Below are 20,400 nucleotides of genomic sequence, written 5' to 3'. Positions count from 1 at the left end.
TCTAGACATGGGAAATGACAGCCTCGGCTTGTCCTTAAGAGGATCACTTAAGCTGAACACCTGTTTCAACAATTGTGTGGTACATGGACATGGATCATTCATCATGGTTTAATTTCACTAAAGGGGACCACTTGTTTCTAACCTTGACCTAATACAAACACTACCAGCAAACAGGTTATATGGAAAAAAGCTTTAATGGGATTGCTGTACTGTAGTATCATGTATGTTACAAAACAGCAGCAGTATACCCAGTGCAGGTGGTTTTGGTTTATTCATTTTAGTTAAGGCACAAGTATACAATGCCTAGGAGGAAGTAAAAACCCTTTCTAGGGAAGGCTGAAATACAAAGCTTGAGCTTCTGAAAGGTCAAACTTTTATTTGCAACTATTTGCTTGTATGTAACACATTAGAGGACAGCTTGTAACCTTAGGTCATACAGAGAAGCAGCTGAAGGAATGTTACTGTAAACCCACAAAACACGGGAAGAGAGCTATGAGGCAGAGAGGAGGGCATGCACAAAGTGCTTCTGAAATACAATGAGACAGGTATGAGTGATGCAGCTAACACAAATAATCTAGACTAGATGATATGAGTCTGAGTTTAGAAGAACTTGTTTAAATAAAGGGGGTTCCAGAATGGCTTAGAAAGTACAAGAGAAGCACGAGAAAAGGTGAAGTACTATTTATTAGAAGTTATTCTGCTATGTTTTATTCTATGAAATTAATTTTCCAGTATGAAAGTATTTACATAAGACACTCCACTTAGGCTCTAAAGGTATTGCCGAAGTCTTATAGAAATAGCACAGGTGAGTAAATTGAGAACCTCCACAGCAAGGAAAATGCATACCAACTCAGTTGGTTCTCAGCTGTATGACATTTGCTTTATATAGAAAGACTACAAGAACACAATATAAATTAGTTACAAAAAGGTGATACTGACAGCGCAGCAACTCAATTTGCTGAACACAAAAACCACAAGCAGTGGCTATTACAGCCATGCAGTTTTCATTGTGAAAATTTACATCTTAGATGACATCCGCTCCACCTTGCTTCAAGATGCCTGACATTGTACTCCTGTTCTTGGACCCTCCTCATCTTCTTCATATGCTTCTCCTGCACTGTTACGGTAGGTTTGCTCGTTTGGATCAAAATCTTCAAGGTCTACCTGATCCATCTCATCTGTAACCATAACATCTTCTCGTGAAGGAAGCAGAGCCTCCAGCAGAGACAGTTTCTCCCTTGGGAGCCAGTAGTGCTCTGGAAACTGGACCTACAGTTGTACGTATTTTTTAAAATGAGTATTTATTAATGTACAAACATGAGTATATTGGCTACAGCAAAGTATGGAGCTTACCAAAAACTGTATGATCAGGGTGCCTTTGTCCATTGGAGATTTGTAGACAGGCATCCCTTCATTGTAGATACACTTCAGGTCGCCATGTTTTATCACTTCACCTATGGAGGCAAGAGCGGTAAGTGGGCTGCTATGATGGGACAGGCATTTCAAGCCACAGGAGGCAGGGCTGTACACAAGCAGTGTTCTCATGGCACCTCAGGGAGATTGTAACCAATTCACAGGAAAGTCCTAAACCCAAGCTGTACACAACTAAGGCCACTTAGACTATTTCCCCTGCTCTAAGAGAAATACATTTCTCTTGGCACAGTCTTCAGGCTGAATGAACAGATAACTTAGTAGAATTTAAGATTATTTCCTCTTTAATATCTTCCTGGCTATCCACCAACTGGGGCTGAGGTTTATTAAGTACTTGACAGCTTTAGGTATGATTCTGCATGTTTTAGACAGAGTAACAATAACAAAGAACCAACTAAATTAAGTGGTGCATCATCTGGTTAGGGAAAAAAACCCAAATAAAACAATCTCCCCCAAGAACTCCAGTCCAGGTAAAATTAAACAGGCAAACAGTTCACATTGTATTAGTACTCTTAACAACCTACCTGGCCTAGTAGATATAACAAGAACTCTGTTGTCGAGAGTTTCAATTGTCTTTCTGAAACCACATAAGGCCTCTGAGAGTTGAATTCTCATTTTTGTGATCAAGTCATGCCCTCGTCTCTGAAAGACACTGTGATCCTTTTGATCAAGCACAATTATGACATCACCAGGCTCCAAATCAGGCTCCTGGTCACCTTCTCCATGAAACACTATCTTCTGACCATCTTTCATACCTGAAGAAAAGAAACCCATTTATGCTCTGCAGAACTATAGACTATTATTGACTATTATTTGGGAACCAGTACAAATATACAGTTCTTACCTTTATCAACGTGAACTTCTATGATCTTTTTCTCTCTTACAACCTTACAGCCATTGCAGTTGTCACATCTGTCCTTCGGATTTATTCTTTCACCTTGGCCTTTGCATTCTGGGCATACAGTTTGGATTTGCTGCACCATGCCAGGTCCAATCTGCTGAACTATAACTTGCATCCCTCTTCCTTTACACACAGGACATTTTTCTACTGCCCCTCTCTTTCCGCCATAACCTTGGACAAAAGAGTTAAATTGGATCTCAGTCTCAGAAAATTACAGTAGTCAGGCTGGAACTTAATAACTTCAAAAGCGTATTTAGGGTAACTTAAGAGTAGTTCAGTAATGGAATTTAGCTGCCATCACAAAACATACCCCACAAGCTGGAGATTCCTACAAACAAAATGTTTATACACGAGCATATTGTATTAGCCTCTGCCCCACCCCCCAGTAACTCCTGGTTTCCAAGGAACTGTCACCATACCAAATTCAAGACAAAAATTCTATTAATACTTGGAAAATAATCTGCTTACTAAATATTTAACAGAATACCAAGATATGAGACCTTATTAAAATTTACCTCCAAGAGGACCAGTCTAGGGAGTACTTAACTGTAAAATTAGTAACATAACACAAGCTAGTCTTCCACCCGCAGCAATTAAAGAAGTTTTACAGAATAACATTTACATCCAAGTTCTGGGTGAAGATAATTTTAATTTAGGTACCCCTAACTGCAACTCACAGTGAGTTTTAGTTTTCAATTAGAACAATCACTTTGTAACACTATCGTTGAGAGACTTACTTTTGGTTAAGCTCAAGTAAGACTTAAATACCCTGGCAGACTTTCAGGGATCAGGCAAAGAAAGAAGACAGAGGAAAGTAAGAAAGCCTTCAGACTTTCTCAGCCTCAGACAATCCACACAAACAACTTGAAGAGGGTTTGAAACTACTACTTGGTTTTTTTTCTTACCTTCACACTTGGCACAAATAACATTCTTTTGCAGTGCCAGTTTCCTTGTAATGCCATTATATAGGTCTTCAAGAGATACACCTAACTGGTGCACCACATTTTTGCCTTTAGAAAAACAAAAGGGAAGTATTAATACTTGTTCAGCTCTTGTAAAGACAAATGTTCATGCACAGTCTCAAGAAATGCAGAGTTCATTCCAAACTTTGAACACAAGTCAGCCCCCTTAAAAGCATGTGCAATTCGATCAGCTTCCACTAAGTTCCACCCATTTATTTCCAAACAAAAGTTGAGCTGTAATTAAGCAAAGCATCATTAAAGCCACCCTATCCCTACTACTAATTTTGTAAGCTTAACTGAAACAGCAAGATGCAAGGACACTACCAGCTTCAGATCTGTCAATTTAGAAGTTGCTATTTATGCCTGCCTATGAATTTCCATGCCACTTCATAGCATAATTTCAGTGATTTTTACAGCAAGTTACTACTTGCTCCTTTAACAAGCACTGGGCATGGAAAAAACAAAAATCTTATCATGCTTTTGGCAGCACGCTGTACTCAGTTTCATGTAATTTCTCCCAAATATTTTTTAATGGTATTTAAGATTACTGAAGTTTAAGTTGATGGTGTCCTTTGAAGCAAGTTGCCCAAAAGCACATGAGCAAGTGAGGTACAGATTTGGAAAAAAAGTAACTTAAACAGTTGTCTAAATCAACTGCTGACTTACTGATGTTTCCCCCTCCTCTACAGACTACCCATTCCCCCTTCAACAAAAAATAAACAGAACTCAGCAGAAAGATGGCTATGGCTAAGCCATGTTATCTACTTTATTAGACTCTTAATGCTAGAGTAACTAGAAAAACCACAGTTTACTTATTCTATTGTTGCAACAAGTAATATCCACACTATGTGCACTCAGCAGAACAGCAGTACCATAGCACAGATGTTTTATGCTTAAGTGCATGGTTAGAGTTTCTAGAACTTGTTTAGAACTGTGTACCTCTTCTCTCTCTATTCATTCGGCCTCCACCACCAAAGAACATGTCAAAGATGTCCATGGGTGAAGAGAAGCTGCCGCCACTCAGGCCTCCTTCTTTAATAGCCTGCTCCCCACCCTGGTCATAGAGGTCCCTTTTCTTTGGGTCCGACAGAACTTCATATGCCTGGGATATAAGTTTAAACTAAAAAGAAAAAAGAAGCTCTGAACAACTATGACCAAGAGGAAAAGTAGCCCTCTCATATACAACTCCACCTACAGATTGAGCCACTACAACACCCTCTTGTAGCATTTGTTTCCAAAAGGAAACTCCCTGGGTAATAGACTATAATAGTACACTTTTGTCCAGGACAACCACCCCTTTCCTCCCTCTCCCCCCTCCTCCCATGTTTTAAGTGGGCTTAATTCAGTCACATCCACCTTACAAGTACATACCAACTACATTTTGCTGATTGTGGTAGTTGCAACAACCATTATAACCTCTAACAAATCAATTTAGAAAGGAATATGGTACTATCCCCAAAGTCCTGCAGGTGCCCAGCTGCTCATGGCCACAGCAGTGCTAGTCAGCCTAGAGCTACACAGGGATGGTCCATGCCTGCTGAGCTGGTACATCCAGCTACAGCAGAGACTTATGTGACCAGACACTGGTGTTGCTTACTCATCACAAACACAAGGACATAGATACAAATCAAAACACTTAAGGAATTTTCTTAAATAGCTATGAAGAATTTTCGATTATTAAGATTACTGAGTTTCATTTTTAAAAATTGCTATTACTGGAATGACCATTTCAATTTTAAATTTCCTTTACTCATGGCCATGTAACATCGTGTAAGCAAAAAAAGCCGGCCCAAAATAAAAGCAGAAAAGGTTGACTAAGAAAATAAGAGCAGAAAAGGCTGCCTTTGACTAGGCTACTGTTTGAGTTCTATAAATTAATATTCTACAGACCAATGTAAGTATGGACCTTCTATTCCTGTATTAAGGTATTAGTAGACCAGCTTTTTTTGATAAACAATCCCATCATTAATGTTTTCTCTAGTTCTCAACTGTGGTGCCCATTTATCATCCAAGTCAACACAGGCAGCTGAATGGGTCTGTGCTGATAGCATCTAAAATAGTTCTCTTGTAAGCAGTCCACCCACTTACAGCCCAGTGACTTCCCAGGTTTAGTTACCTTGGATATCTGCATTAGCATTTTTATTTGAAGAAAACCCATCCTTTTCAGGACCACAAATCCATCCAGCACAACAGTGCTGGGCAGCTGGATCCACTACCAACCTTTTCAATGTCTGACAGCACAGTGGCCACTGGCACATTACAAATCTTTCCAGCTTTGCCTATTTTAACCAGCTTCTCTAAGGACGATCTTCCACCATAACTACGGGAAAACTAGCATGCGTCACATCCCAAAAAAAAAAAAAAAAAAAAAAAAAAAAATGCTGCATCCCCTTTGCCACAGCTGGGCCGTCAGCTTTGCTGCCGGGCTCACAAACATAGAATACAGACCTAGAAGGGAGCCCTCACGTACCGGCACTACGCTCCAGGAAGGGCAAAGGAGAATGTGAGCTAGAATTGAGTACACGCTGGATGTAACAACGGCCCATGTGAGGGGGACCCGTGGTGCTCCCGCGGCCGGCCCTGCGCCAGCGTCCGGCTCTCCCGGCAGGGCCGCCCTTCCGCGGCCCGGCGGCGAGCCCGGCTCAGCCCCGGGCCGCCGGAGCGCCGGACGGGGCCTGCCCCGCACAGGGGTCGCAGGTGCCGCCTGGAGCGCGGCCTCACGGCGAGCAGGGGAGTGACCCACAGGCCTCAGCCCAGCCCCGCTCCCAACCCCGCGTACCCGCTCGCCCTCGCTGGGGTTCTTGTCGGGGTGGTACTTCAGCGCCAGCTTGCGGTAGGCGCGCTTGATCTCCTCGGAGGAGGCATTGGGCTTCACCTGCAGGATATCGTAGTACTCCGTCTCCTTCACCATGGTGAGTCCCTGTGGGAGGACGCGGCACGTTACCCTCGGGTTACCCTCGGCTTATCCCGCCCAGCGCCCCGCCGAGGCCCCGCGGGCCGCGCTGCTCACCGCTGCGGTCACTGCAAAAAAAAAAAAAACCAAAAAAACAAAACAAAAAAAGACCAAAAAAAAATCCCAAAACAAAACACAAAGCACTAAAAAAACCTCACGCCACCAGTACCGCCGCCTGCTCACAGAACCCGGCAGCTCCGCCTCTTCCGTGAGCTTTATAGGAGCCCCGGCCGAATCTTCTGGAATGACGCCGCGCGTGACGTCACGGGGCTGGAACGGTCTAGAACGGCGGCGCGTGACGTCACCGGCTGTGCGCGCGGGAGGGCGGAGCCTCGGGCCGTGCCCGGGTCTGTTGTTGTGTTTGGTTCGTTTGGCCGCTCGGGCTGCGCTCCGTGTTTGGTTGGTTTGGTTTGTTTGGCCGCTCGGGCTGCGCTCCGTGTTTGGTTGGTTTGGTTGGTTTGGCCGCTCGGGCTGCGCTCCGTGTTTGGTTGGTTGGTTTGGCCGCTCGGGCTGTACATCTGAGGCTCCCCCGGGGCCGTGCCTGGCATTCCCTGAGTACAGCTCACACAAACTGCACTCAGGCAGTGCAGTTGGTATTGGATGGGAGCTGTAAATTATTATCTATGCTAATGTGGTAATGCACGTCTATTCTTTCCTTTTCTTTATTGCTTTTAGATTTATATGTAATACTATTTTTCAATAAAGGTTCCAAATTAATAATTTTATTATATGGAAGCTTTAGATGCACTTTCCATTATGGTTAAAATGTGACTATGGAGCTAAAATATATATTAAAAACTACTCCATATTTTATATCTTTGTATTGTAGAGACAGTCTGTTGAGTCTAATTTAGAAAGCTTCTACCTGTGTCAGCTTTAGACAAACCTAAAGTCCTGTGGGCCCGGCAGGGGTGAAGGGTCCCTCCTGCTTGTCTGGGTTCCACCTGAGGGGTTCCTCACGGCCGCCGCCTGACTTGGTGCCGCTTTCTCTCCCTGCTCTGCGAAATCCATTTATTCGCCCCTGGGAGAGGCTGCCGAGCACTCTGGTACAACCTGCCCCACGCTGTCTGTTAGATCTTGTTCTGGTTAATTAGTAGATGGTTTTCCTGATGCCTTGTTCCTTAGTATTTGGGGTCTTTTAAATTAATTGGGCTAATTAATTGCTCTATATCTGTTTGTTATTTGCCTTTTCCTCAAGCCAGCCTGCCTGGAGCAAACTTGGAAGCTGAGCTAGTTTTCATCTTTCTCCAGGTAACCAAAGGTCTTCAAGTAATTATTTACTGCTCAGGGAAAAGGAGATAATTGGTACTTGTGTGGATTTCAGCAATAGCATTTTTTCCTAGAAGATGGCGATTTAATGCTTAAAATTCTCAAGTGAAAAATACAGAAAAGCTGCATGAACTGAGAACAGATTTTGCTCAAACTTGAGTTGAATAGGAATGCTTACAAGCTGCTTTTTTATTCCAGGAAACAGTTCCTTATTTCTGGGAATAGTTTAATGAAAGCAGTGTGATTATAATCCTCAAAGGTTCCAGTACCCTGCCCTGCCAACTACAGCCCAGGTAGAGTCAGGATGACTGAAGGAGAGGGCCCTGTTGTGTTGTCTAACAGTGGGAAATGGGGAAAAAGAAGAAAATGGAGGAAAAGTAGCAGTGTGGGATCCGAAGGAAAATTTGTCATAATTTAGAGCTCTGGTGCCACTAAAATGAACTTCTCTCTGTATTTCAGGTAAATACTATTAGAAGATTGAATTAATGTAATCTGCTTTTATTCAGCATGTAAATTTACTGAAGGAGGAGGAGCTAGTTACCGGAAATCAACAGAAAATATAAATGAAAGGAACAGTTCAAAACCACAAGAAAGACATCAGTGTTGGTAACTTATTTTCTCCAAGCATAATTATCAGCAGCTGAACATGTAAATCTATGTTTTGCAATTGTGAAATTATATTGACAAGTAAATACAGGAACTCTACTCTAAAAATATTTATGGTTACTCTGTAAACTTGTAGGCCAAGAACTAAATATCTCCTTTTTAAGGCAAAGAAAAGGTTTATTCTCATAATGGTCTCTACCTTAAAGATAAATTAGCTATAATCTGTTGTTCTGAATATATTATTTCCTTTTAAGAAGAAACAATAAATTGGTTTATAGCTTTGTAGTAGCTGAATGCTTTAGTAGATGAGAAGCTTTCAAAGCACATAATGAATTTTAGAGATCTGGTTTTAGTATGTCATAAAAAGAGTACATAATTTCTGTGAGTAGAAATCCTCATACAGGTGTGTGTAGATACTGGTAAATATAATAAGAAATCACACTGGTGGATGGTTTCTTACTGTTAACATTTGTTACTTTTAATAACAGCCAAAAACTTGGCTGGTTTGGATCTTTGCTTAAGAGGATTGAGCCTCCTATGTCATTTACTTTCATTTTATTAGGGAGACCTACCACCTTATGTTTACCTTCATATGCAGTATTTGTTTTCTTTATCTTTGGTTCCAGTTGGTACAATCAATTCGTTATTTATTCAAAGAATTAGTGGGAAAAGTAGTAAGGGTTGGTGTTTGCGATTATAAAAACAGGAGAGATACCACTCAATGGATATTCTTTGCATCATCACATGCATCTCCTACATCACTCTTGTTGGAGTGATGCAGTCATTCTGATACCTGAGAGGAATACAGTCTTACAGCTGTCTGAAGCAAGACACTTCCTATATATCAATGCTTTATTTATGTATTTATGGAACAGAGTTAGAATCCTCAGCAGATGGTTTTGTCATGATTAGTAATAAAGGCCTTTACTCATGTAGACATACTTTTCTGCAATTGCAGTCGTGGTTCCTGTACTCAACCAGCCTGGTGATCAAGGGTGTATATGCCCAACTCTTGTTTCTTGAGGTGCACACTTTGCCTCCTTAAGTTTCGGCCTGTTGCTAATCAGCAATTGCTTACCCATTTTTCAGATGAACAGCTAATTTCTTTTACTGTTCTTTCCCTTTCTTCCATCCTGACACATGTAACATGAATCACCTTGTTGCTTTTTACTTGGACGGTATCAAATTTGCATATGGGTGTCAACAGGAAAACAAGCAGAGAATTTCTGTTCTCTGCCGGGAGGCAGGAATGGACTGGGAATGGGGAATAATTAGATCTGGAGCCTGTTTCATTTAGCCACCAGAGGACTCTGGCTCTGAAACAGGCTAGCACAAAACAGGAGTTAAAACTGGAGTTAAAATAGCTTCCCCCCGACCTTGGGACCATGCAGCATCTTTATATCCCACAAAAATTATGCATTTATCTTTTAATCTCATTATATAAACCACTGCTAGAATCTGCTTGTTTGTATATTTTTAATCTGGCTATATTGCTATTTCTCATTCTTGTTGAAAGCAGTATACTGGAGACACAGGTAAGAGAAGAATCTGCTGAGCTGCAGCTTCAGCTTCTTGCAGCACCCTTGATTTTTGTAAATAAGTATAAAAAAAAACTTTTATTACAAACACTGGGAAAAAAAATTAGGACTCTGAGGGATTGTATATCTTTTCAGTCACACTAAATTTGTTTAAAGAGCTTCAGTATTTCCTCTATAAGGTGAAATCAGAATCTCAGCAGACTTAACTTTGTGCTGAGATGGATTCTTTCAAGCATCCAGATCTCAAAAGTTAGCACAATTTCTACAAACGTCTTAGGAAAATATCCTTTAAACAATATTTTTAAGCTATGATTTTTAGTCTTATTAAAGATGTATGTTAATCAAGTGTGACAGTTTCATTTAATGAACCTTTAATGGCCCTGGGCCCATAATTATTAAAGGATATTTTCTACAGAAACAAACTGTTAGAAAAATATTTTTGCTATAGATGGAAAGTAAAAGATCTGTATCTCCAGGAAAAATGTAAATGATGGCATTTGTTTTGAGCTATTTTAGGGGGATGTATAGTGAGTAACTAGCAGTCACAGGTTTGTCTAATCTGAATTCCTGCATTAGAAATAAATTAGTATAAAAAGCATATGTGAATTTAAAAAGTTCTTGCTTGCCTGGAGCTTTTCATTCTGGAATTTGCCCTCAGCATCGGCTCCTTGGCCCAAGGTAGCATAAATTGTTTGATCCTTTTGATCCTTAAGGTATGTGTTTAGTAAGATTTACTAAATCTTACTTGTTTAGTAAGATTTAATGGAGGCTGCGCCAGTGTAATATTTGAAGACATGTTTGGATTTAGAATTTTACATAAACCGTGAAAACTACACACATTTAGTAGATCTGTGGAGTTTAATCATTTTTTTTTTTACTTCAGCTAAAATGTTTTGGACACTGAGAGAATTTTTTAATTTTATGTGAAATTAGGAAAAAGAGAGAGCTGTAGATAATTACAGTAAATGTAGTTAACAGAACATAGCAGGCAAAGGTCTGCAATTAGTAGCAAGTTGAAAAGATGACAGGCTCTAAGAAAACTGATATGAAATAATAAAAAAAATAAAAGTGGTGCAGTTTATGTAAAGAAATGTAACAAGGCCTTTGAAACAGGCTTTGAATAAAGGTTATGAGATGTTCTGCTGGTAGTGGTTGTGAGGTAAGGCTTTTTTTGATTTCGTTTGGATTCAGTGCTGGAAGATGGGAAGAACAATAGGACTACCAGTTTAATGTTTGCACCAAAAATTATTGTTTGACACTATTTGTTTCCAGTTATATGACTAAAAAAAGGGGCCCTGTCATACAGTTGGTTAAACTAACTGAGATGACTAGCAAGGAGCATCCAGAATTAGTCCACCCCTCTGTTCATTTTTAGTAAATACAAGTTTTATGTTGAAACATTCACTGTCTTACCTCACAAGTAAATAGATGGGCAAGTACATAGCCCTGGGTAGTTTTACATTTCCATAGTTTTACTGTGAATTAAGCCTGAAACATTCTGTCCCAAGCATGCTCCACCCACACCAAGGATGGTCTGCCTTGTGGTGCTGTTGGTCACTGACCTTAGTAACAACATGGCTTTGGTTTGGCCTCTCTGATATTTCTGTTTGGGATCTTATGACTGTGCAAATTTGTAGTGACAGTGTTTTCAACTCTGAGGTATCAGAGTTGCAAATTTCTGAAAGATACCAGTCCTAATTGCAGAGTGAAGGATGTGAACAGTGTGTGAGCTTTATTTGGCTCTTATATTCCTTTATCGCATAGTGAGGCTGTCAACACCCAGAAATATTCTGTAGCTGCAAAAAGCAGCCCATCCCACCACAAAAATTCTGTCTGGGTCTAGTACAGTCTTCTGCAACTTGCATGCAGGAAGATTTAGGCATAAAAGAAAAGGATTGTAGCATCTTGTAAGGTGGAACATGTAAAATCCATTTCAAGATGAAGGTTTTTTTCTGCTGAACTCCATATAAGTGTCTGGCCTCATTTGCTAGGATTTATTTCAAAACCTGAAGACAACCTAGAAATGTACCAAAACTACAAAGATAAGTTCTGTGTCAAACTATTACAGCTTGACATTCATGAGCCTATTGTTCAAGTGACAGACCGTAGCTGACAGTTGCAGGAAGCACAGTTTATCACAATGATGTGAGTTTTCTGTTACAGTCACATGATAGAGAGTCCAAAGCAACTCTTCTCCACCAATTCCTGCTGATAAATTCCCTGTACTTCACAGCCTGCCTTCCCTTCTGGCAGTAACAAGCTGCCCTTCGTACTGGAGGAGTGATCTGCCACCAGAGAATGCTTGATTGTGTCAAAATAATTTGCTAACCGTCAGCAAGTTGAAGAAAAATTATAGGAAAAACAAAGCAAAAAAATCCTTCATAAACACAGTGTATACAGAAGACACAATTTTGAGGTTATTATTTATTCACTGGAAGTACAAGACTTAGAGGGTGAGCAGCCATTTCCTTCCAGGAGACCAGCCTGTTATCCAGCCACTAAACGCTCAAGATGCAACTCAATCAAGGTAATTAGCAGTTCCCTAATTCGTTTCCTTCATGTAGCATCTAAAACACCTTAGATGACCTGAAGAAGAAAAAGAAGAGTTTTCTTGCAGCAGAGTTTTCTTTATAATGTTACTGGAAAATTGGTTGCAAGGAAGAGACCTTGTGGCTTTCTGCAGAGAATTGTTGGAACAAAGTGATTGGAGAATTATCCCAAAATGAAAGAGCTAAATCAATCCTGACAAATAGAGTTTTGCTGCATACGATGACACATTTTTACCATTGAAATACCCCCATTTTGTGTTCAGATATTTTCAAATCAAGTTTCTGGTGTTGAGAATAGATCCCTTAGAAGCTCACTTCAAAGTTTTCTTTCATTTCAGATTGCACTTCTACAATTATATGTTCGGATATTGTGCAAGGCACTCTGGAATGAAATCCACACCTTCTACAAAGTTAATATTTGCTGCCTTAGTTACGCCTAGTCACTATGGCTGTCTTTGTACCATTAAGTAAAACATTTTAGATTATGTTCTCTGTCTCTGAAGGCCATGGCAGAGCATGGCTTGCATCCCTCTTCCTCCTCCAGACAGGGTAGTCATTAATATAATCTCCAGTGACAACCTCTGCCCTGCATTGTCCCACACAAGTGCCAGTTCATACAAAACCATGTCAGGGAAGGTGCTCACAGTGGGTGGCTTGAGCCATTCTCTGGATTTTGTTTAGTTCACTAGTATAGAAGTAGCCTAAATAGCTGAACTGGATTCTCTTACATCCTGGGAAGTAATTTCTTCAGTCATGTGTAGAAACTTCCACATTATACCATAGGCCTGCTCTGGTGAGGTGCAGGAAGTGGTGCTGGAGGAGGTGCTTGGCTGTTACAGTGCTGGGTTTCATAGGTTCTGGACTTTAAGGCATTTCCTAATGTAATTAATCTGTGTTTTTCTTTAAGAAAATAGCTTCACTGAATGTTCTTTTTTGAAACTAGTCTTAGTAAAATTAGAATTGCTTCAAATTGTGTGAATGAATTTGTGGAAATAGTGGCAAAAGACAAGATTTGCATCTTTAAGCACTGTGAACTCATTAAAATTCTTCTCATGGATAATTAAAGAAAAGTGAATTAAAAAGAAAATTTAACAGTAAGCAGCTCACAGGCACTGCAACATTTCAAGCATGTTAAAATCAGAAAAAAATAGCTTTTGTAGCAGTAGTCTCCTCTTGTATTACGTTTTGGTTTTTTCTAACAAATAGCCAGTTACTATTGGTTTCTTTGGTTTTCCAAGTAGCTCATTTATGCCTGATCTGCACAGTTCTTCAGCATATTTGTGACCAGCTTTGCAGGATTTGTCAGCATGCCTAACAGTGGAGAGACTCTCACAAAACAGTTGCAGACTGAAAATGCAAGGAATGTTTCAGGAAGCTGTGAAAATGGGTAAAATAGCTTGAGCATTTATTTTAACAAACTCATATACCAATTTTTCCCAGCTCAAGTTTTTCTTGTACTACTGTGCAGATCTACAGGAATTTTTCCTGGTATCTCTATGATCTAATGAAGAATAAGGTATATCTTTTGAGGCTAGAATTAGAGAAAATTGTTAATGAACATTATAAATAGGTTTATTCTCCTATGCTGAATCCTACTTTGAGTTTAAACCTAATAGCAGCACTGAGTAGGGAATATGTTGCTTGTATCTTATTGGTATATACACCTGTAAAATGTTTATTTTATAGCACGGAGGCTATTTAGCCTCTTCTCTTCTGAATTTGGGGGAGTAATCCTCAGGTAACAATTGATCTTTGTGACAGACCATCTTCTTCCTGTGAAAGGCAACAGAACTTAACCAGGTAACCCATCTCTTAGAGGTGGGAGTGGGGAAGTGAATTTTAGAAGAGTGTATTTTGATGTTTTTGTTACCTTTTACATGTAAAATAATCCTGCTGGGTGCTGTCTCCTTTCTGTCTTAGGCAGCAAAAAAAGAACACAATGTTTCTTCTACCTGTTGATCTATCACTGGAATGGTATCTTCCAAGAGAGGAATCTCCCCATCTCTAGGGTTTTTGGAAGTACTTAAGATTAGAATAAGACAGTTAATGGGAAATATTTTAGCTTCTGATTGATAGAAGTTTATCAGAATTGCTAAGTACTAATATCCATTTCCAGAGGCTGAGTTTAGTCTTCTGTTAAGTTAAATCTAACTTCACATTTGTTTAGGGAATAACTTGCATGTTATGTCTCTTGGAAGATTCTTCTGTTCTGGGCTTTGTAATCCTGGATAAGAATCATGAGGAACAATCCAAAGACTCAAGGTTTTCATAACAGGAAGAAGTTTAAGAAATCTTTGAAAACTTTTAAATGTATTGTTACTTCTGGAATCCCAATGTAGTTAGTAGTAGAATTGTCATTTTTTGGTTTAACCTGTCTAAGGATCATAAACCACTATTTGACTTGTGATCAGTATATGTACACTCCAACTCATGAAAGTTAGTATTTTGCTAAGTTAGTAATAATGCCTCTATTTTAATCCATGCATGCTTCTATTTGTGACATACTTATTAAAAAAAAAATAAATCTGAGTTTTCTTTGTTAAGGAAAAAAGTTAAAGAATTTAAAAGTACAGTGGTTTGCATCCACTGCAAATAGAAAGTTTAAGCTTCCAGTATTAGAAATATCTTTAGCATTTGGGTTTTTTCTGAATTTTTAATGAAAGAATATCAGACCCTAGAAACTCAAAATACTTTTGATACATTCAGAGACTTTGGCATAAAACTTCTGTGGTTTGTTTTTGAAGATGCCAGTGCATGTTGCCATACTAAATGCTGTTGTTTACGTGGTGTGGTTTGAAGTTAGGTGGCAAACTTCTGTCCCTTTTTCAGTATGTTGGAAGTAGGATTTCAAGTAGAAAGGACTAGACAAAGAAAATAAAATTGTATAAAATGGAGATTGGAAAGAAAGATCTTTTATAAGGCTGAAATTGAATCAATGTGACCTAAAAAATGAAACAGAGATGAAATAATGAGTTGTGTGTGACCTAACTTTGCTGCATTCCCTGCAAATAGCCATACAGAGACAGATACTGGGAGATTTCTGCTTCAGGTTTTTGCTGCGCAGGGGAGAACAGAGCTAGAAAATCGGTACCAAGGTCGGGTCTGGGTTGCTCCCAACTGCTGAATAGAGCCTTTTTGGGGGGAGAATAAAAAAGGCTTGTTACATTGTTTATTTCTTCCCATTCTGCCATGAAGTTCTCAGCTATCCCTAAAACTGCTCTGCTCACCAAAATAAATGACCTGTTTTTTGAGGATATTTATTCTTAACAAGAATAAAATATTCCAGTTCTGGTTTTTGCAAGTAAAGAAATAGGTTTTACTAGAAGGTGTGTGCCAACTGTGTTATATGATAAAATAGATCTCATCTGTTAACTTTATCACTAGTACTTTGTTCTTTATTCAGCATTTGTTTAGCTTTTAAATATATCTTTGTGAGAGAAGAAGTTGTGTGAGTAATTTGACAAAGACTGGTTTCTTGTGCACTATGAAAATCAAAGCGATTGTTGAATCAGCTCAGCCTTTTTGCAAGAGTAGGAACATATCTGGGCTGATCTGTGGCCCTGTTTTTAAGTCTCATGAGGGCATGGAAACCAATTAACAGCTAAATCTAACCTGTTCTTCAAGGGCAAAGGGGAACTTTTAAATAGAATTAGTAAGGAATGTATTATAATATTGCCCTCATTTGAATAGAGGAGTAATTAGTAAATAAGATGACCAGTCATAATAGACAGCAGTATCCTGTAGAGGGCCATGGGGACCTCCTGTGACTCTACTCATTGTAGGAAAAATTTTACATTACAGAAAATGAGGATTTAAAGAACTAATATGGTGTGTCATTATTGTGGGATTTTTTCCCTTATGTCATAAAAAATGAGAAAACATCTTCAGAACATCTTGGGTAACAGTTGGCAGCACCTCAGAGTCTGGAGATACAGTATTTTCTTGGCTGTTTCTATGCCAGTCTCTTTACCTGCTGAGCTATCAAAGCTGTGGTACTATGTTGATTTAAGTCAGAGTGACTTTATTGTCTTTGTCTAGAACTCTAGGTCATATCTGCAATTCTGAATTTATTGTTTTGTGCTCATTTCTACAATCTGTCCCCAGAGTTCTGTTTTAAAATACTGGATTTGGTATTTTGGTCTCTTGTAGGATACATCAGGATTTGGGAAAGGATTTCTCATGAATGGGATCCAGATGAAGGTATTTCGTTTCTGAAGTCTCTAGGCAAAATACCAGAATCATTACAGTTTTCAGAGGTTACCCATAAGTAATTTAAGCCATTGCTTTTTGCTGCCAGAAGAGTTGGCAGATGAATACTTAATGATTCCATCTTGAATTCAAATGCCCCAATGAGCTGTTGAAAATGTCTTAACACCCAATGAAAAGTTTTTAAGAATGTACAGATGTAGACCCAAAACGCTCCCCAAAGCAACTCTAATGCAGAGCAAGACTGGTGGAATGTATATAGCTGGGTTAGCCTGGAGAATATGCAGCAAAATCTTCAAGAGGGGGATTCCTCAGTGTTGGAACAGAGATCAAGATTTAGGACACTTGTCACCAGGACTGAAACAGCACAAGAAGGACACTTGATTGGAAGAAGGATGTTTTATCATCCACTTTGTAGTGGATTCCTTAAATAATCAAGCCACCAAACTGCAGGAGTTTAGAGAAGGAATTCCCTAAGTTGTCTTCAAGAAAAGCAGGCAGTGAAAGATAAAATCAAAGATAAAACTTATGAAGAAGTTCTGTCTTGGAAAAAGGCATATTTCCAGTTCAGCCTATTTTTTTTGTGTGTGTTTATTAAATAGGATTAATATTTAATAGATAGGAAAGCCAGTTTAACAAAGAAATGTTTGAGAACAAAATACTTGTGCAAATGGGGCTCTGCACACATTGCTCCCTAAGATAAACACCTGTGTGTTACAAAATATTCCTTTGGGAAAGGCAAGCAGAGAAAGGAGTTTAAAAGGTGGGGACTTTATTGTAAGAAGTATGAAGTAACATGCCCACTGCCACATGAATGTAGTCTCTGGTGGTGGGTGAGCTTGTCGGTGACATGCTCGGAGGAGCAGCAAGGCAGAGGAAGGAGCTGCACCGGGTTTGCATCATCACAGTGAGGGCAGAACAGCGCTGAACCTTCCTGGGAGCCACTGAGTCTGGAAGCTGTGCTGTCAGAGCATCCCCAGGAGAAGCTGAATGGGATTGGTTTTGGAAAAAATCATGTAAGGGACAGAGAAATTGTATGCGTTCCACAGACACTGTAACTGAGCATTCCCTCCCTATTGGGTGTGTTCTCTGTTGCAGACGGTCTGCAGGATAACTTATTTTGAAAGGACAAAAGCAGAAAAATTGTGCAAGTTTTATAATGAAAGCTTTGGAAGTTAAGTGGACCCAAACTGCAGTAACATGGTTGACCACAGCCAGAGCTTTGCACCTTGAATATACTGTTCTTCAGCTTATCTGATAATGAGTACAGCATCTTCAACAGTCGCCATGTCTCATCCATTAAACCAGAATTAAAAAAAAAATTAATTAATAAAAGTATTTTGCTGTATGGTGATCTCACGTGTGGTACAACAATACCTAGGAGCAGGGTGGGAGTGGAGAAGCTGTCTAATGAAGAAACCTCTGCAACAGGAATACCAAGAAAGGGAGGAGGAGATGGTATCTTCATTGTGAATCTGACAGCAAAGGTCTGGAAGCTCAGGCTATTGCTCTGAGTGAATGTGTGCTCTGAAACTACCCACTGGTTTCATGGCAAAAAAATGTTTGTTTGAGTCTTCTTTGTGAGCAGTTGTGAATGTGATTTCCAAACGTAAAAGTACTTTGGCTTGCTATATGTGTGTAGAGGGTTATGAGTAAATATTCTGATGTCTAAAGGAATACCTTGTCCTGAATAATGTATTAACAATTTATGTATGTAATTATTTGTTAAACTGCTTATATTTGCAGCTTTACAGAAAGCCTCTCTCTCTAGAAAGGTTGATCTTTTAAATTTTTGGTAATCCCTGTAGAGAGATGACTGGTATAAACTTATCATTGACAAAATTACAGGAGTTGAACAACAGGAATAGGATAAGGAATACCAAAAGAATGTGATGTCTTTTTTTTTTTTTTTTTTCGCTCCCATACGTAATCTGTTTAATGAATAGGTTTGCCTTAAATTTCATAGTAATATGATGGCTGCATAACAGTGTTCATATTTTCTTGATGCAGTTTGTGATAGTAGAAATCACTCTGCAGAAAGATGGCCAAAATGTGTCCTAGACCATAAATTTAATAGTTTTTAAATTTGAGAGAAAAGCTACAACCTAATTATACGGGACACTCAGTGTATTCTGTAAGGCTTATTCAAGTGTGAATTTCTGTAAAATGTTTTTTCCAAAGAAGAAAATGGTTTGTTATCATAATAAAGACTGACTTTGTAGACTTTCAGGGGTTTTTTTTCAGTTTTATTGTTTGTATTTTCACTAGATTTTACTATGAGGAAACATTTTAGAGGACAGCCTGTATCTGGCCTAGAGCATGAGGTGTAAGCAGAAATTCTAAAATTCCCAGAACAGGAAACAGAGCCTGTGGAAGGAAAAGGCTAATTCCAAAGTCCCCTAAAACAACAACAAAAAATTATGGAAATTAGTATCACAGTAAGTAGTGTCATTAATGACTAAGCATCATTATGGTAACAGAATAAACAGTTTTTCTAGTGTGCAGTTAGCAAAAGAGCACTCATTTTGTAATTATAAAAGCAGAGATTTAGCTGTGGCATTTAGTTTCCGTAGTTACAATAAGAAGTGATACTGTATTTAGTGGTTGGTATCAAATACACTCAAATAAAACCAGTAATTGCTATGAAAGCAAACCCGGATTGGATGCTTCTCCTCTGGTGACTCACGCCCAGGAAGGGTTGTCAGTTATATCAGTCATTATTTTCCTCACACATGCTTCCTGGGTTGCAAAGATAAATCTCACTAGAGTTGTTACAATTGTGGAAATACAGAGGGAAAGGAAGCTCTCCCTTTGTTAATCCCTTTGTTAATAGAGAATGTTCAGAGTCTTGCTTTTCATGGTGGCCTGGTGTGTGAGAACAGCTTCAGTGTGGAATAGCATCCAAGGGGCACAGGGCAGTGGTGGGAGCTGCAGGGGGGGAGGGCAGTTTTGGGCTTTGCCCCAAACCTCTGGATAGGCCAGCCCAGCCTAAGCTGTGCTTTCGTCTCAGGTGAGCGCAGTGTGTTGAATTCAAGCAGCAGATGAGGTCATGTTTGCTAGAGTGGTATCTTGAAATGAAAGCCCAAATTACATCAGGAAATACTGTCATTCAAAAATCACCCATGCTAATGGAGTTATACAGAAATATGCTTTGATTAGTTCTAGATGGTCAATGTTTTGGAACTTTATCTTCGTTTTTCCTAATTGTTCAAATGACCTCTACTGTTAAATTCTCACTATCTGTGATTTGTAAAGGTTTTTGCTTATTATCATTGGAATTGTAAACTTGCAGAAATCAGATGCAGAAAGTCCACCTTTAAACTGGTAGTTGGATTTTGGAAGATGCTTGCCCTGCACTAGTAACATTGAATAATTTATGCAGAACCTCAGTCTTAATGAAAAATTTAAGAGCCACAGTCCATATCTCTGAAGCATTTTGGTGTTCCTGGGGCATCTTGGCACCATGCTGTGGTTCTGCAGTGCTTTTTCTCCTTGCTGAAATTTATGCTCAGAAAGCTCTTGATCAGACAGCCCCACCAAGTTCTGCTCAGTTCAGTCTTGAACAATTCCAGGTACCATAACCATTCTTGGATATTTACTTAATTGTTAAAGGAATAACGCCTAATAAAAGGTTAAAGTAGAGTCATCAAAGCCACATTCTTGCACTCTGAATATACACAGAAATTGTTGTTGGAAGAGAAAATTTCTTAATTGTACTTTCAGGACAAAAAAACCTCACTCTCAAATGAGCTGCCTGATTCATGGGGACAGGCAAGAACTATGTTTCATGGGGTGTTACCAACTTCAGTACTCACAAAGATACTGAATGTGTAGGGATCCTCATAGAACTTTTGCACATCGAAGCATTACTAGAGAAAGTCCAAAGTTCAAATGTTGGTTGGCTGGTTTTCTATAAAGAGAATATAATGTAAACTGAACCAGTATCCTATAACAGATAAGAATAAAGCAAGCTAAAGAGATAATA

General features: G+C 39.3%; 2 protein-coding genes across 8 annotated transcripts in view; one reads left to right on the top strand and one right to left on the bottom strand.

The window, feature by feature from the left end:
• Nucleotides 1-666: 666 nt before the first annotated feature.
• DNAJA4 (DnaJ heat shock protein family (Hsp40) member A4) lies at nt 667-6,556 on the bottom strand. Of its 7 annotated transcripts, none has more exons than XM_030281904.4 (8): nt 6,417-6,556; nt 6,074-6,214; nt 4,234-4,414; nt 3,238-3,342; nt 2,276-2,503; nt 1,956-2,186; nt 1,354-1,454; nt 667-1,269 (listed from the first exon to the last, which is right to left on the bottom strand). In XM_030281904.4, exons 2-8 carry the CDS (start codon nt 6,203-6,205, stop codon nt 1,051-1,053), a joined length of 1,197 nt encoding a protein of 398 aa, XP_030137764.1. In that variant the 5' UTR covers nt 6,206-6,214; nt 6,417-6,556; the 3' UTR covers nt 667-1,050. The 7 variants fall into 7 exon arrangements, with proteins under 7 accessions (XP_030137764.1, XP_030137763.1, XP_030137767.1 ...); XM_030281903.4 differs by having other exon boundaries at nt 6,406-6,522; XM_030281907.4 differs by having other exon boundaries at nt 6,401-6,518.
• ACSBG1 (acyl-CoA synthetase bubblegum family member 1) overlaps nt 6,541-20,400 on the top strand; it is a 43,454-nt gene continuing 29,594 nt past the window's right edge. The window contains 1 exon segment of the mRNA XM_072933943.1: nt 6,541-13,596. Within this exon segment, the coding sequence (XP_072790044.1) occupies nt 13,517-13,596 (80 nt within the window). The 5' untranslated portion in view covers nt 6,541-13,516.

This window comes from Taeniopygia guttata, chromosome 10 (assembly GCF_048771995.1).
Source record: "Taeniopygia guttata chromosome 10, bTaeGut7.mat, whole genome shotgun sequence".
NCBI lineage: Eukaryota > Metazoa > Chordata > Aves > Passeriformes > Estrildidae > Taeniopygia > Taeniopygia guttata.
Note: the sequence above shows the minus strand (reverse complement) of the source record. Positions and strands in the feature narration are given on the sequence as shown.

What these genes read in the sequence shown, in the direction of transcription:
- DNAJA4 (XM_030281904.4), bottom strand. Translation starts at nt 6,205, where the DNA reads ATGGTGAAGGAGACGGAGTACTACGATATCCTGCAGGTGAAGCCCAAT. An exon ending in AATGAATAGAGAGAGAAGAG is followed by an intron (nt 3,343 to 4,233) that starts GTACACAGTTCT and finishes GTTTTTCTAAAG; the next exon opens with GCAAAAATGTGGTGCACCAG. An exon ending in TATTTGTGCCAAGTGTGAAG is followed by an intron (nt 2,504 to 3,237) that starts GTAAGAAAAAAA and finishes CTTTTGTCCAAG; the next exon opens with GTTATGGCGGAAAGAGAGGG.